Source organism: Dermochelys coriacea, chromosome 2 (assembly GCF_009764565.3).
Source record: "Dermochelys coriacea isolate rDerCor1 chromosome 2, rDerCor1.pri.v4, whole genome shotgun sequence".
Lineage (NCBI taxonomy): Eukaryota > Metazoa > Chordata > Testudines > Dermochelyidae > Dermochelys > Dermochelys coriacea.
In genome coordinates this window covers 69,188,873-69,201,939 of record NC_050069.1, presented here as the reverse complement: position 1 = coordinate 69,201,939, position 13,067 = coordinate 69,188,873, and the positions used below count along the sequence as shown (strand labels likewise).

The window sequence follows — 13,067 nt, the reverse complement described above, 5'->3', positions numbered from 1 at the left end:
GCCTGAGCTGGCTGGCACAGGCCAGCTATGAGCTCTTCTTTGTTGTGTAGTCTATCCTTAGGGCTTGCAGATGGTGGGGCATAAGGATTCCCCAACAAACCTTTTAAGGATTGTGTAGGAGGAGACAGGAGAATCCTCTGTGGCTTCTCCAAAGATCACAAGATTTTCTTGGTCTTCTAAAGATGTTTGTGTAACTAACATTCTTGAAAGGTAATGAGATAGTTATGGCAGTTTCCTGCAATATCTTGGTCAAATCCTTACCGAATTAAGGCCTTGTCTACACTACAAGTTTTGTCAGCTGCCCTTTGCCTACAAAACAGGGGATGTGTATGCACTACAGAGCTCCTTTTTGTGGTAAAACTCTGCTATTTTGCTGACAAAACTACCTCAACGAGAGGCGTAAAGCTTTTTGAGGCAAAAGTTAAAGTGACAAAGCGTCAGTGTAGGCACTGCTGCACGTTACCTCGACATAACTGGCTTCCCCCAGTATCCCATAATGCCTGGCATGACCGCTCTGCTCACTGTTTTGATCTCTGCTGCCCTGCAGGCATGCACCCCTCCCCTTTCAAGCTCCAGGAAGTATGGGACAGCTGAGTGTGCTGCTCCCTTCCAATAGTTAAGGTGGAGTACTCCTGTTCTTCCCTGCATTAGGCACACAGTTGCAGGCAGACTGCTGCTGCAGGGAGCAGGCCCCGGACGACTCCTGTACTGCTTTGACATTCCTCAGCATGGAGAGCTCACAGAGCTGCTCAGGATGTGGCTCCTGGCAGCTGAAGAGGCTGTGGGAGAACTCGGAGTGAATCACAGAACTATAGGCAGGCAGAGAGCGCTGCTTCTGCGGGGGGAGGAGGAAAAGAGAAACTGCTGTGCCATGCAAAGCTGGGGCTGATGTGTGTGGGGGTGTCCCCCACTCCCTACTACAGGATAGGTGGGTCAGCCTGCTGTCTTAACTTAAACAAACAGCATGCCGATACACACACGCTCCCCCAGCATACACAGGTTTCTGTCTCTCCCCTGCTCACACCACTCTCCTCTCCCTCCCCCACACTTCAGTTGAAAAGCAGCTGACAGTCTACTAGGATGCCCATGGAACGACGACCGGATTGAGAAACCTGCATCATGTGATGCTGTACCTGCCCCATGAGGCATTGTAAGCCCTTCCCAAAGCACCCCAGTTTCACAGTGGGATAGCTACCCACAGAGCAGTGCTCTCTGTGTTATTGCAAGAGCTGCTAAAGTGGATGAACTCTGCTGACACAAGGAGCATAGTGTGGACGTGCAATAACGGTTTAATTAAAACGGCATAACTTTTGCCGACAAAACTTTGTACTGTAGACAAGACCTAAGTTTAAGTATTTTAGGAGTTCACTGCATTAAAAAATGCAAATGTTTATGTATTATTGTTGGATTGTATAGAACTTCTTTAGGAGGAAGACAGGATTAATCCAATCTTTGGGAAGTACACTGAGCTTCAAAAGACTGCCTCGAACAATGTAGGGGTGACAATATGTGTGAAGTAGAATTCTTTGGAGAACAAAGGTTGCAAATTCCCACTTCTGTACTCAGCCTTTGAAGCTTCCCAGAGGGTACTGATCACCTGTTACAAGGACTCCTCCATTGTTTTTTCATGTGGCACCTTAGAGATCAAAAAATTTATTTGGGCATAAGCTTTCGTGGACTAGAACCCACTTCATCAGATGCATGGAGTGGAAAAATACAGGAGCAGGTATAAATACATGAAAAGATGGGAGTTTCCTTACCAAGTGGGAGGTTAGTCTAACTAGACAATTCAATTAACAGTAGGATACCAAGGGAGGAAAAATAACTATTGTAGTGGTAATGAGAGTGGCCCATTTCAAACAGCTGACAAGAAGGTGTCAGTAACAGTAGTGGAAGTTAGTATCCCCTACTGCTAACTGAATTGTCTCGTAAGACTGACCTCCCACTTGGTAAGGCAATTCCCATCTTTTCATGTATTTATACCTGCTGCTGTATTTTTCACTCTATGCATTTTTCACTCTGATGAAGTGGGTTATAGCCCACAAAATCTTATGCCCAAATAAATGTGTTAGTCTCTAAGGTGCCACAAGGACTCCTTGTTGTTTTTGATTATACAGATTAACACGGCTACCCCTCTGAAACCTGTTAGATGAAGACAGCTAAAAAACAAACAAACAAAAAAACCAAACACACACCTAACAAAAGAAGTAAATGACACTCTTTGGAGTTCTCCTTTTGAGCAAAAGGATTGATGAACTGATCGCTACAAGAAAACTCCTGGGTGGGGTTTGAAGGACTGGTCACCAGCCAGAGCCCTTGCTGGAGTCAGGAGTGATTTCTGGGTAAGCTTACTAGCATGCATGCATCTTCTTTTATTGTTTTGTATATGCTTTCTCTGAAATGTTTAAGAATAAAGATGCTTGCTTAGAAAGAGCTGTATGGAAGCCTAACTGTGGCAGTTACCTTGTTTACCATCTCAGAGGAGAAAAGTCAACTATGCTGGCTTAAGCAGCCTGGCTTTATTGGGGCAGTGAGGAAGGAAGGGGTCACAGTAGAGGCAGGGAGCTGTGCAATCTGGAAATACCCTGGTCAGGAAGGAGAGAGATATGGGTCTCTGCCCAAGAAAGGTGATGGCTGACGAACCAAGAACCTAGTATGGTGCTCTTGCTAGACCATGAGGGGGAATATAGGTGTCACTGCCCTGAACTGTGACAGGTAATACAGTCAAATTACTGATGTGGCTGCAACTGTAACTTCATTTGGACTGCAAGTTAAAGAGACTCATTCTGTGTTGTGCACTTTCTATTATCCTTATACACACATACTGGATAAAATAATGTAGACATCTGACTGTTGACAGTTTAAGTGCTAAGATACAAGCTATGCATGCTCAGTTTAGACAGCTTATTTGTACATTAGCAATTTCATGTGTAATTTTTGTGGATCCCTTATAAATAAGTCTAGTGTATTTGCTTTGTAATTGTTTTCTATAATCCTTTCATGTGCTAGAAGTTGCTGCAGAGTAATTGTGTACCTTCAATACAGTATGTAAAAGGAGGTAAGCATTCTAGTTATAAAATAGAATTTAATTTAGTGGATTCTCTGCACAAAAATTAAGAAATCATTTTAATTTTAGCAAGTCCAATGCTTGATAACAACCATTATAATACTAACTTATGAGAAACTGGTATAATATTTGCCAGGGAGTATTAAGGAGGAGCTAGCTGATTTTTTTTTTTTTTTTTGCATGAAAGAAATTGTCAAAGTGTAGCTCTGTATTTATTCGTCACTTCCAGATTGAGCATGCTCATCTTTCAAGTGGAAGATGCCTGTTTAGTTGCCTGTAAACGCAACCCGGCAACTAAAAGTACAAATATGAATGTTTTCTACAAAGGAACAGGATAAAGAAAGTTGAATAAAAGGTCTTAGAACAGTTCTTAAAATAAGTAGTACACAGTTTATATCAGTGCTCAGATAATGTAATCTTGAAGTTAAGGTTTGTGTTACTGGAGATAGTCAAAAGGAGTACAATGTAGTTATAGATAGAGATGGGATTACACCCACACATGTACACAGTGTCCTTTTGAAGCAACACCCCTCCCAAACTGCTCCTTCAGAAGAAATCTGCCAAATTTGGCAGTTCCCTTGGATCCATGGGAGGACAGGGCTATCCACATGGAGATCTTGTATCCCTGTAATAAATCACTGAAATCACTGCAATTGGCTCTATAGATTGCGTTAATCAACTCCTATGTAGCACTGCTATTTGGCCCAGAATCCTCCTTCAGGAATGGGCAGCTGCCAATACACTTCAATCCCTCTGACTCCATTCCAGCTGATCACCATCCAACACACCAGGCTCTCACATGCTTAATCATTATTTATACAGCAGCATAGATACGCATGATACTTTACAAAGCCAAGTCAATGACAAGATTTTAAGATTCTGCTGAAGTTGAATAGCCTGACCGTTGGCAGATGCTTCAGACAGGCTGCATTTAAAACAAGCTATTTTGAACTTATTCAGCCATCTATGGCAAGCTAGTTTGGATTGCTCATGTACAATATTGATAATGAAATTCCATGTGTAATAAATCCCAGATATGCAAAGTTGCTTTTTTACAATGGCAGAATCAAGATATCTGGGTTTTAGTTCTGCATCTGACGCTTATTATGTGTAATCCTTAAAGCAAAGAGGTTCTGCAGCATGTGTGGGGCTAATTTAGCTACATAGCAAAAGTGTATATCCTGCAAGATGTACAGTGAGTCTTCTGCATATACTCTGGTCTCAGTCTTTGCTCACGTTACAAGAGCCACTAGAGTCCATGAGAAATGGTGTTCTTGTGTTGTCTAGTTAAGTAGTTCCTGATCACATAATTTCAGTTTTTCCTTGAGACTCACAACTATGGTGGGGGTTTTTTAAAACTAGAATCTTTCATGTTAAGAGAATGTAAAGATTACACTTTAAGAATTTAAAGAATTTAAGAATTCAGGCAATGCCAGTTAAGGTGGCATATGCAACATCTAGTAAGGAAGTGGAATGGAGAGAAAGATTTACCATACAAGTCCTCTCCATTATCTTACGTTCCTGAGGCTATTAAGGAGATTGAGAAACGGACCTGGTAAACAGATTAGAAAAAAAAAACAAGGAGGAGCTGGAAAAGGTTATAAAGCAAAGAGACTCACAAAAGGGACTAGATAGAGGGACGTTTGAGGAAATGTATAAATAAAATGGACAAGACAATGCCTTTCTCCACTCTGACCACTTTGCTTTTTGTTTTCTCCCCCACCTGTGTCATTTAAGATTGTAAACTCTTTGAAGCATGCACCACCATCTTCCTCTATTTGCACAATCACTACTATATTGCATAATACTACTATAATATTAAAAACTATTAACAATGGCAGGTGTGTTGAGAATTGGGCAGAGAAGCGTATACAAGTTTTTCCGGCATGGTGTGGGAGGGAGGAGAAAGAACCTAATTGCTTCTGTATTACAAAATTTTCCTCAGGTAATTTGTAGGCAGGTTTAATAATTAGAAGTAACTTGTTAAATTTAGAGTAGTACTATAATTTATCCAATCCCCACCAATCTGAGGATTTGGCCTATTAGTAAGGGTGGGGAAAAGTGCGTATACACACACACAGGTGCAGCTGTGATTTCCTCCTTTTTTTCATTGTAATAAGACCATTGTCCCAGCCTGAAATCCAACAGAAGGACCCTGGCACCTAAAAGATGGTATGGGAAGACCTTTTTTGCTAGCTTCTGAATTAATTTGCTTAAACCTGTAGTTTGCTTACACTGGTTTTCAAACTGGTATTGTAACTATTCTAGTTAGGGCTTATAAGGTCTGAGGGCTTTTTCTGCAGCCACGTTAGGACAGCAGAAGCCATGAGATAAAAAGCAGAAAAAGTCACATCTCACATTCCTGTTAAATTACATTAAAACAATGAAATATCAGGCTGTTAAAGAAGGCATTCCTGTCCTAATAGTACCCATCATCACCAGATAAAGAAACATATCTTAAGACGTTTAAAAAAACAACTTTCTTTGATTGTATTCTGTCTGGCAAGAAATCACTTATCAAGAGCTGTGATCTTGAAATCTATACTTCTTGAACCAAACTTACCCCACCACCTTAGTAGATTTAAATCTTGCAAAATTAGTTATGCAACAGACAAACAATGAAAGAACTGGACAGAAACCAAACAGAGACATGCTGGACAGCAGGGAGTGCTACAGGGCAGGCACACCCTTTGACACAGCATACAACACTTTGTACCAGTATAACTACATCAACCATACCAGTTTGGTTAAAGTAATACAACTTGTGTTTTTAGGCAACCCTGTAGCACAGGAAGATTAGATACTGGGTAACGGGACAGCAGTTTGAGAAGTCTCTATCAAACAATTGCTTCTTTCAAACTGGTCAGACTAAAGCAGGGGTGGCCAACCTGAGCTTGAGAAGGAACCAGAATTTACCAATGTACCTTACCAAAGAGCCACAATAATATGTCAGCAGCCCTCCATCAGCTTCCCCCCGCCCACTCCCAGCACCTCTCACCCACCAGCAGCCCCACCGATCAGCACCCCCCCCTCCCGATCAGCTATTTCGTTGCGTGCAGAAGGCTCTGGGAGGGAGTGGGGAGGAACGAGGGCATGACAGGCTCAGGGGAGAGGGCGGGAAGGGGTGGAGTGGGGGCAGGGCCCGTGACAGAGCCAGGGGCATTGTTCCCTCTAAGCTGTGCGCGTGCACACAGATCCTAAATACTGCACGCACAAAAATTTGCGCAGAAGAAATTTTTTTGCGCACAGTGCCTTTAAAAAATTAGAGGGAACACTGGCCAGAGGTTGAGCAGTGAGCACCCAATGGCACACTGGAAAGTTGGTGCCTATGGCTCCAGCCCCAGAGTCGGTGCCTATACAAGGAGCTGCATATTAACGTCTGAAGAGCCGCATGTGGCTCCAGAGCCACAGGTTGGCCACTACGGACAAAAGGATATTTTAAGGCAAGTAGCAGCTTCCCCACAAAGGAGGTGTCAGTCCCATTTAGTAGGTCACTATTATGTTTTTAACCACACCAAAAGGGCATTGGTCAGAGTCACAGGTTATGACCCCAACTACTACTTGTGTGAATAGACCAAGTTCTTGGAAAGAGGGTGCTGTGTGTTTGGCCCTGCGCTTGGTTTCCGATTATTTGGTGAGCTCTTCCCTGTCCAAGAAGAGTGTCAGATAACAGTCAGAAAGCAAAGAAAAACTGGCAAATTGATCACCTTGTTTACAGATGGCTCTTCTCACGAAAGCTTATGCTCAAATAAATACGTTAGTCTCTAAGGTGCCCCAAGTACTCCTTTTCTTTTTGAGGATACAGACTAACACGGCTGCTACTCTGAAACCTTTAAGAAGTTAATGTCAGTTTGTTTATCCCAGCTGACACAAGCCATCCTTGGTTAGCTTTTTTGTTCTTTTGTGGAGTAGGCTGAAGAAAGCCTTGGTCCTTTCTCTCAGGTATAAAAATGGCCACTCCATTTCAGACTCATCCTTTCTGGGTGTGTGGCAAGTAGATGGGGGGAAGCAAAGAGATGAGGTGAGCTGACCTTGCAGGACCTGTTGGTTTCTGAGACCCCTAGACCAAGTAAGGCAATATGTCAACAGTGAATGGTGAAGGACTTACTGATTACAGATCTTACACTGATCAGCATGAGGCTGTGGTCCTGGGTGTTTGTACCACACTTCATCTGACTAGTTAATCATTTTTCTGGACGCATGCTTCCATTTCCTCAGTTATTTCTTCCTATTTATGCCTTGTATTGGGGAGGAATGCAGAGAAGTGGTTCTAACTGGCAATGGTAGAAGTCTAGTGGAGTGACAGATTCATAGGAAGCAGCAGCAGGACTCCTTAATGCCTCAGAGAATTCAGTTAAAGAGCTTTTCAAAAAAAAAAAAAAAATAGTGTCAGAGGCCTATAGTACAGCAAGTCTGAGACACCCATTACATAGCAACAGCACAGTGTTCCCTGTAAGCTGCGTGACCGCCTATTTAGCCTAGTTGGCTGGACTTGGAACCCTATATTGTAAAATAAACACAGGCATTAGACAGTTGGAAGAAGGTTGGTCTTAAAGTAGCCTGTCAACAGATGTAATTCTGGTACCCAGCAATGAAATAAGGACCTTGCTCTGCTTCCTCTTGGGTTGGGAGGGCCAGAACAGTAGGAGAAAATGCGGGTGGAGGGGGTTGTTTTCTGAGTCAAAGTTTTTTTCCACCAAATGCATCCGATGAAGTGAGCTGTAGCTCACGAAAGCTTATGCTCTAATAAATTTGTTAGTCTCTAAGGTGCCACAAGTACTCCTTTTCTTTTTGCGAATACAGACTAACACGGCTGCTACTCTGAAACCTGTCCTCAAGCTGAAGCAGAACTGAATCTTGGCAGTTTCACTGCCTCCTACTGCAGGGGTTCTCAAACTTCATTGCACTGCAACCCCCTTCTGACAACAAAAATTACTACATGACCCCAGGAGGAGGGACCGAAGCTTGAGTCAGCCTGATTCTCACTGCCCTGGGTGGGGGAGCCGGAGCCCCACTACCCTGAGCGGGGAAGGGATCAAAGCTGAAGCCCAAGGGCTTCAACCTCAGCCGGGGGCCTGTAACCTGAGCCCTGCTGCCCAGGGCTGAATCTTTCAGTCTTCAGCTTGGGCCCCAGATGGTGGGGCTCGGACTTCAGCCCCGAGCCCCAGCAAGTCTCAGTCAGCGCTGGCAACTTCATTAATATGGGGTAGCGACCCACTTTGGGGTCCCAACCCACAGTTTGAGAATTGCTGTCCTAGAGGGTTCCCATCTGCAGAAACTGATGAAATAGGCAGTAGATTTAAGACAAATAAAAGGGAGTATTTGTTCACACAAAGAGGCATCAACCTGGAGAACTTGTTGCCAGGGGATGTTGTGAAGGCCAAAAGTGTAACTGGGTTTAAAAAAAGAAGTAAATATGTTCATGGAGGATATCTCCACCAATGACTTTTACCCAAGATGGTCAGGGATGCAACCCCATGCTCTGGATGTCACTAAGTCTTTGACTGCCAGATGCTGGGACTGGATGACAGGGAATGAATCACTCAATAATTGCCCTGATCTATTCATTCCCTCTGAATCACCCGACATTGGCCACTCTCGGAAGACAGGATACTAGACCTTTGGTCTGACCCAGTATGATTATTCTTATGTTCTTAAGTCAGGCTGTTGCCTCCCTCTCCATGCTACCTGGGTGCCAGCAATGGGGACAATGAGATCAAAGGAGTCTTCCTGTTCTTAGTTCTGGTGCCAAAGTAGCCCCCAGCATCCAGGAGGATCAGTTACAGGAAAAACCCTGCTCTGTCCCTGAAGCCGTAGGGTGAAGCATATTTAGTTACTCTGCGGGCACAGCTGAAGTGCAATTCAGCCAACATGTAGGAGCTACAAGATAAAGAAACATGCTCATTGCAAACAGGCTCTTCTGAAAGTAATACTGGTAGCTCAAAGGAGCCTCTACTTATCATATGGAGGCTTCCAACTGGTAGAGGCTTATAACTTAGCCAAATTTGGACAGATTTTCACCAACCACAAAAAACAAATTCAACATGAGGCCAACCTTCTTGCCAAACTGAGTCCCTCAGGTGCTAGAGCTTCTCAAATGAACTTTTAAAAAAATTTTAACATGGGTAAAACAATGTATTTTCCTCTTTGTTCCCAGAAAGAGCTGAACTATTTTAGCTGAAACTTTCCAAAAATTTAGCCTGAAGCAGACTCAGAATTTTCAGCCCAGACGGCAGGTTTAACAGCATTTTAAGCAGCAGAAAACAGGTTCTGATAACGGAAAGGATGTTAAGCAATCTTAACTCTCGGCATTGGTACCAAACTCTACATATAATTGCTGACAGAGTACTTGATTTGTAGGAACTAGTTCTTTTTAGGAGGGAAAGACTGCAATATTTAAGCCTCTGATATATTTGATCAAAGCATATCTATGAAGTCCTTGAAAATCTCACACGTTATTTTAAATTTGTGCAAATCGTTAGTCCATTTCAAAAGATACCGCTACTTCTCAGGCTCATTCTTTGCAGTAGTTCAAGCATTAATTTTTGCTTTAACTTAAGTCAGTATATTAATTACACTTCATGTTCAGTAAGTGAACTAGTTGTGAAGAGCTAATCTATTTGAGTTAGGGTCCACCTTGTAGTAGATAATTTTATTAAAAAGGACAATGCTTAAGTGTTTCTCCCACTTTTGGCAGAAGCAGAGGGAGCTGAACAAGTTGACGCTAGAAACTGAAGTGTGTAAAGATAGGTAATGTACACAGCACTTCGGCAGCACATATACTAAATTTGGAATGAGTGATTGAGCTTTGGACCCATGAACTCTGTTCAACAACATCTAGGTAAGAGATCAGTGCTTTATGATAAGATAGTATTTTATGGGATAAAAAAAAAAAAAACCCACACCAAACATGAACATGTAATATTTTACCTGATCTGCCACTCTGTAGATCTCTTGCCTTTTGCTGCAGTCACACAAGTATGCATGCACTCTCACGGCTCCATTTTCTCTAGCTAGTTTACTTGTTTCCTTGTTACCTTCTTGATTAATGTCCCAGAGAACAAGGGTGACTCCAAGGCGGGCAAATTTTAATGCTAGAAGTCTTCCAATTCCACTTCCAGCTCCTGTTATAAGTACTATTTCACCAGCAACATTCTTCTTTCGCACAGGAACAAACAACAACACTAGAGATTCCAACAGGAAATATATTGAGAGCACCAGGACTTTGAGTGTTTCCAGGAAGAAGTTCATCTTGGAGAATATTTTTCAGATACCTGCCAATGATGAATATTTACCATTTAGAACAAACCAGCAACAGTAAAACTTCAAATATTTTAGAATTGAAAAAAAATATTGCTAAATATATCCCCTCTACGAATACATGTAACAGTGGAACATAATACAGTGGAAACTATTAAAGAATAATAGGTAGGGCCCTACCAAATTCATGATCCATTCTGGTCAATTTAATGGCCATAGGATTTGAAAATTGGCAAATTTCATATTTTCAGCTGTTTAAATCTGAAATTTCCCAGTGTTGTAACTGTGAGGGTCCCGACCCAACACAGGGCAGGTGGGGGTTGCAAACCTGTTGTAGGGGGGTCATGGGATTGCTATCCTCACTTCTGTGTTGCCTTTGAAGCTGGACTCTGAAAGCAGCAGCCGCAGAATTTCCTGCGTCCGCAGAAGGTTCCTGGAGGTGGGTCTGATCTCCCCCATCCTGCTGGGAGTGTCCCAGCAAGGGGCAACTGGTCCCGACTGGGCTGGGCTGGGGAGGGACAGGACTTTCTTTTTCTCTGCATGGCTGCTCTTGCTACCTTTCCTGGCTACAGAAAGTTCTCCATCCCCCACCCACGTCCTGCCCAGAGAGATCTGCAGCTGCAGGGCGGAGGTCACAGTACAGTGTGTGTGCCCCTTCCTTACAGATGCAATTAGCAGCTTGTTTCAATAAAATAAAGGAAGGTCATGTGAACTTGACAGGATTAATTAATTGATTGACACTTTACAGCAGCAAATAACACTCAAGGCTCAACTCCCTGGTTGGTAGATATGGGCATTTGAGACAGTTTTGTAGGGTAGCAATCTCAATTGGCAGCCTTAAACTTGAGAGCCACTGCCTTAATTTAACAAAAGCAAATGAAAAAAAAAATTCTGGTTTCTAATGTCATCAATTGAATGTCACCATGGAGCATCCAGCAACTGTGTCTTTCTTCATTCCCTGTCACTGCGCTGAAAACACCTGTTCATGTTTAGACACGGCTCTCTCTGCATCCACAGAGTTCACTGGAATTGTCAGACAGTGCCAACCTAGCCTTGTGAGGTGGGGGATTCTGCCTTCCACTGAGTTCCAAACTACAGTCCACTTCTTTCGCAATATTTTTGTAAGCAGGAATCTCCAGCCTACTTGTCAAAGCCAGGAATTGTATTAAGCAAGGTTAAATCCATCAACAGGTGCATTTATGCAGGGTATGATGAAGCGGGACTGTTCTTAATGTTTCCTCTGAATATTGTGGGGGTGCCTCAGTTTCCCCTATGCAGTTCTTAAGTATCTAGGTGGTGGGATAAGGGTGTATGATCGTTACAGAGCCCTAGAGGGAAGGTGTGTGCAGGGGTCTGGACACAGAGAATGGTCAACACTCTGTTTCTTGGCAACTGATGGCCTGGGCCCTTCCTCCCTGCAAGGTGAGAGCTAAAGGGTTGAAGAACAAAGGAATCAGGTGACCTCCTGGCCCGGGAAAGGGACAAAGACCAGAGGAGGAGGGGCTGGAGAGAGTTTCAGTGTGGGACTGGCTGCGGACATGGAGTGAAGTGCAGATGGGGTTGTCTGGCTCACTGCCCCCCAAAATGGACCCGGCTGAGGGGTCCTGTTCGCTGTACCTACAAGCTCTGTTTTAGACCATGTTCCTGTTGTCTAATAAACCTTCTGTTTTACTGGCTGGCTGAGAGTCACGTCTGACTGCGAAGTTGGGGTGCAGGACCCTCTGGCTTCCCCAGGACCCGGCCTGGGTGGACTCGCTGTGGGAAGCGCACGGAGGGGCAGAGGATGCTGAATGCTCCGATTTCAGACCCAGGAAGGTGGAAGTTGTGTGAGCCGTGTGTCCTGAAGACAGTCTGCTCACAGAAAGGAGACTCCCTCAGAGTCCTGATTGGCTTCATAGGGAGCAGTTCCAGAGCATCGCCCGGGACTCTGTGACAACTGGTGTTAGTGGTGGGATGTACCGCACCTCGTGGATGGCACTTCCTGCAGTAAGTGACTGGGGAGCAGTAAAACGAAGGGGGATTGATGAGGACCAGGCATGCTGAAGGCTCAGAGAGGAGCGGTTTCAGGGAGCGGTTAACCCCTGGGAGTGTGTGACCAACGAGAAGGACTGTGCAGTAATGGGGTCCCCCTGGGGACTGCGGTGAGCAGTCTCAGGGGCGGAGGAGCTTGCGGCTTGGCCCTGGCAAAGAGGTGGTGACCTCGAGAAGGGCTGGCACACTAGGGGTTCTCCCTGGAAACTGTAGGGAGCTAAGAGCACACAGGTCTGTGAGACCACAACAACTTGGGAACAGCGGAGTGATGGCCTATAACCATCTCCTTAAGAAGGACCTTGTAACCCTGTGCAAAAAGAGAGGGTTACACATTGGAAAGTTCACCAAAGCATAGTTAATCGTGCAGCTGGAGGAGGATGATCACTCTAAGGAGCAGATTCCTGACCCCAGATGGGGGCTATAGCAGGATCTGGGAGCAGCTGGAGTGGTAGCTAGGCATTCCCAAGACTCCTGTCCCCGATCAGACAAGGGTCTTCACAATCGGGTTCCCCATTGGGGGATCGGAGACGGACTGGATTGGAGCCGAGGCCGAGAGAGCAAGAGGACCGTGAGAGACAGCGAGAGCCAGAAAAAGAGCTGCAGGAGAAGCAGCAGCAGCAGCAGCAGCATGATCTGGCGGTGGTGGAGCGGAGAGGCATAGGGGACCTCCCAGGGGTGAGTAGGGATAGACCCCGGGGTGCCAGTTCCG

At 44.4% G+C, this 13,067-nt stretch overlaps 1 protein-coding gene across 5 annotated transcripts in view; it reads right to left on the bottom strand.

Annotated features, from left to right (window-relative positions):
• Nucleotides 1–13,067, bottom strand: part of LOC119852237 (epidermal retinol dehydrogenase 2-like) — a 40,213-nt gene that overhangs the window by 15,121 nt on the left and 12,025 nt on the right. For 2 of the 5 annotated variants that reach the window (XM_038393364.2, XM_043507839.1), the window contains exon 2: nt 9,998–10,341. In XM_038393364.2, the coding sequence (XP_038249292.1) occupies nt 9,998–10,318 (321 nt within the window). In that variant the 5' untranslated portion in view covers nt 10,319–10,341. Of the gene's footprint in view, nt 1–9,997; nt 10,345–10,655; nt 10,907–13,067 lie in introns of those variants that run through there. The other 3 variants (XM_043507836.1, XM_043507837.1, XM_043507838.1) reach the window with 3 other exon arrangements.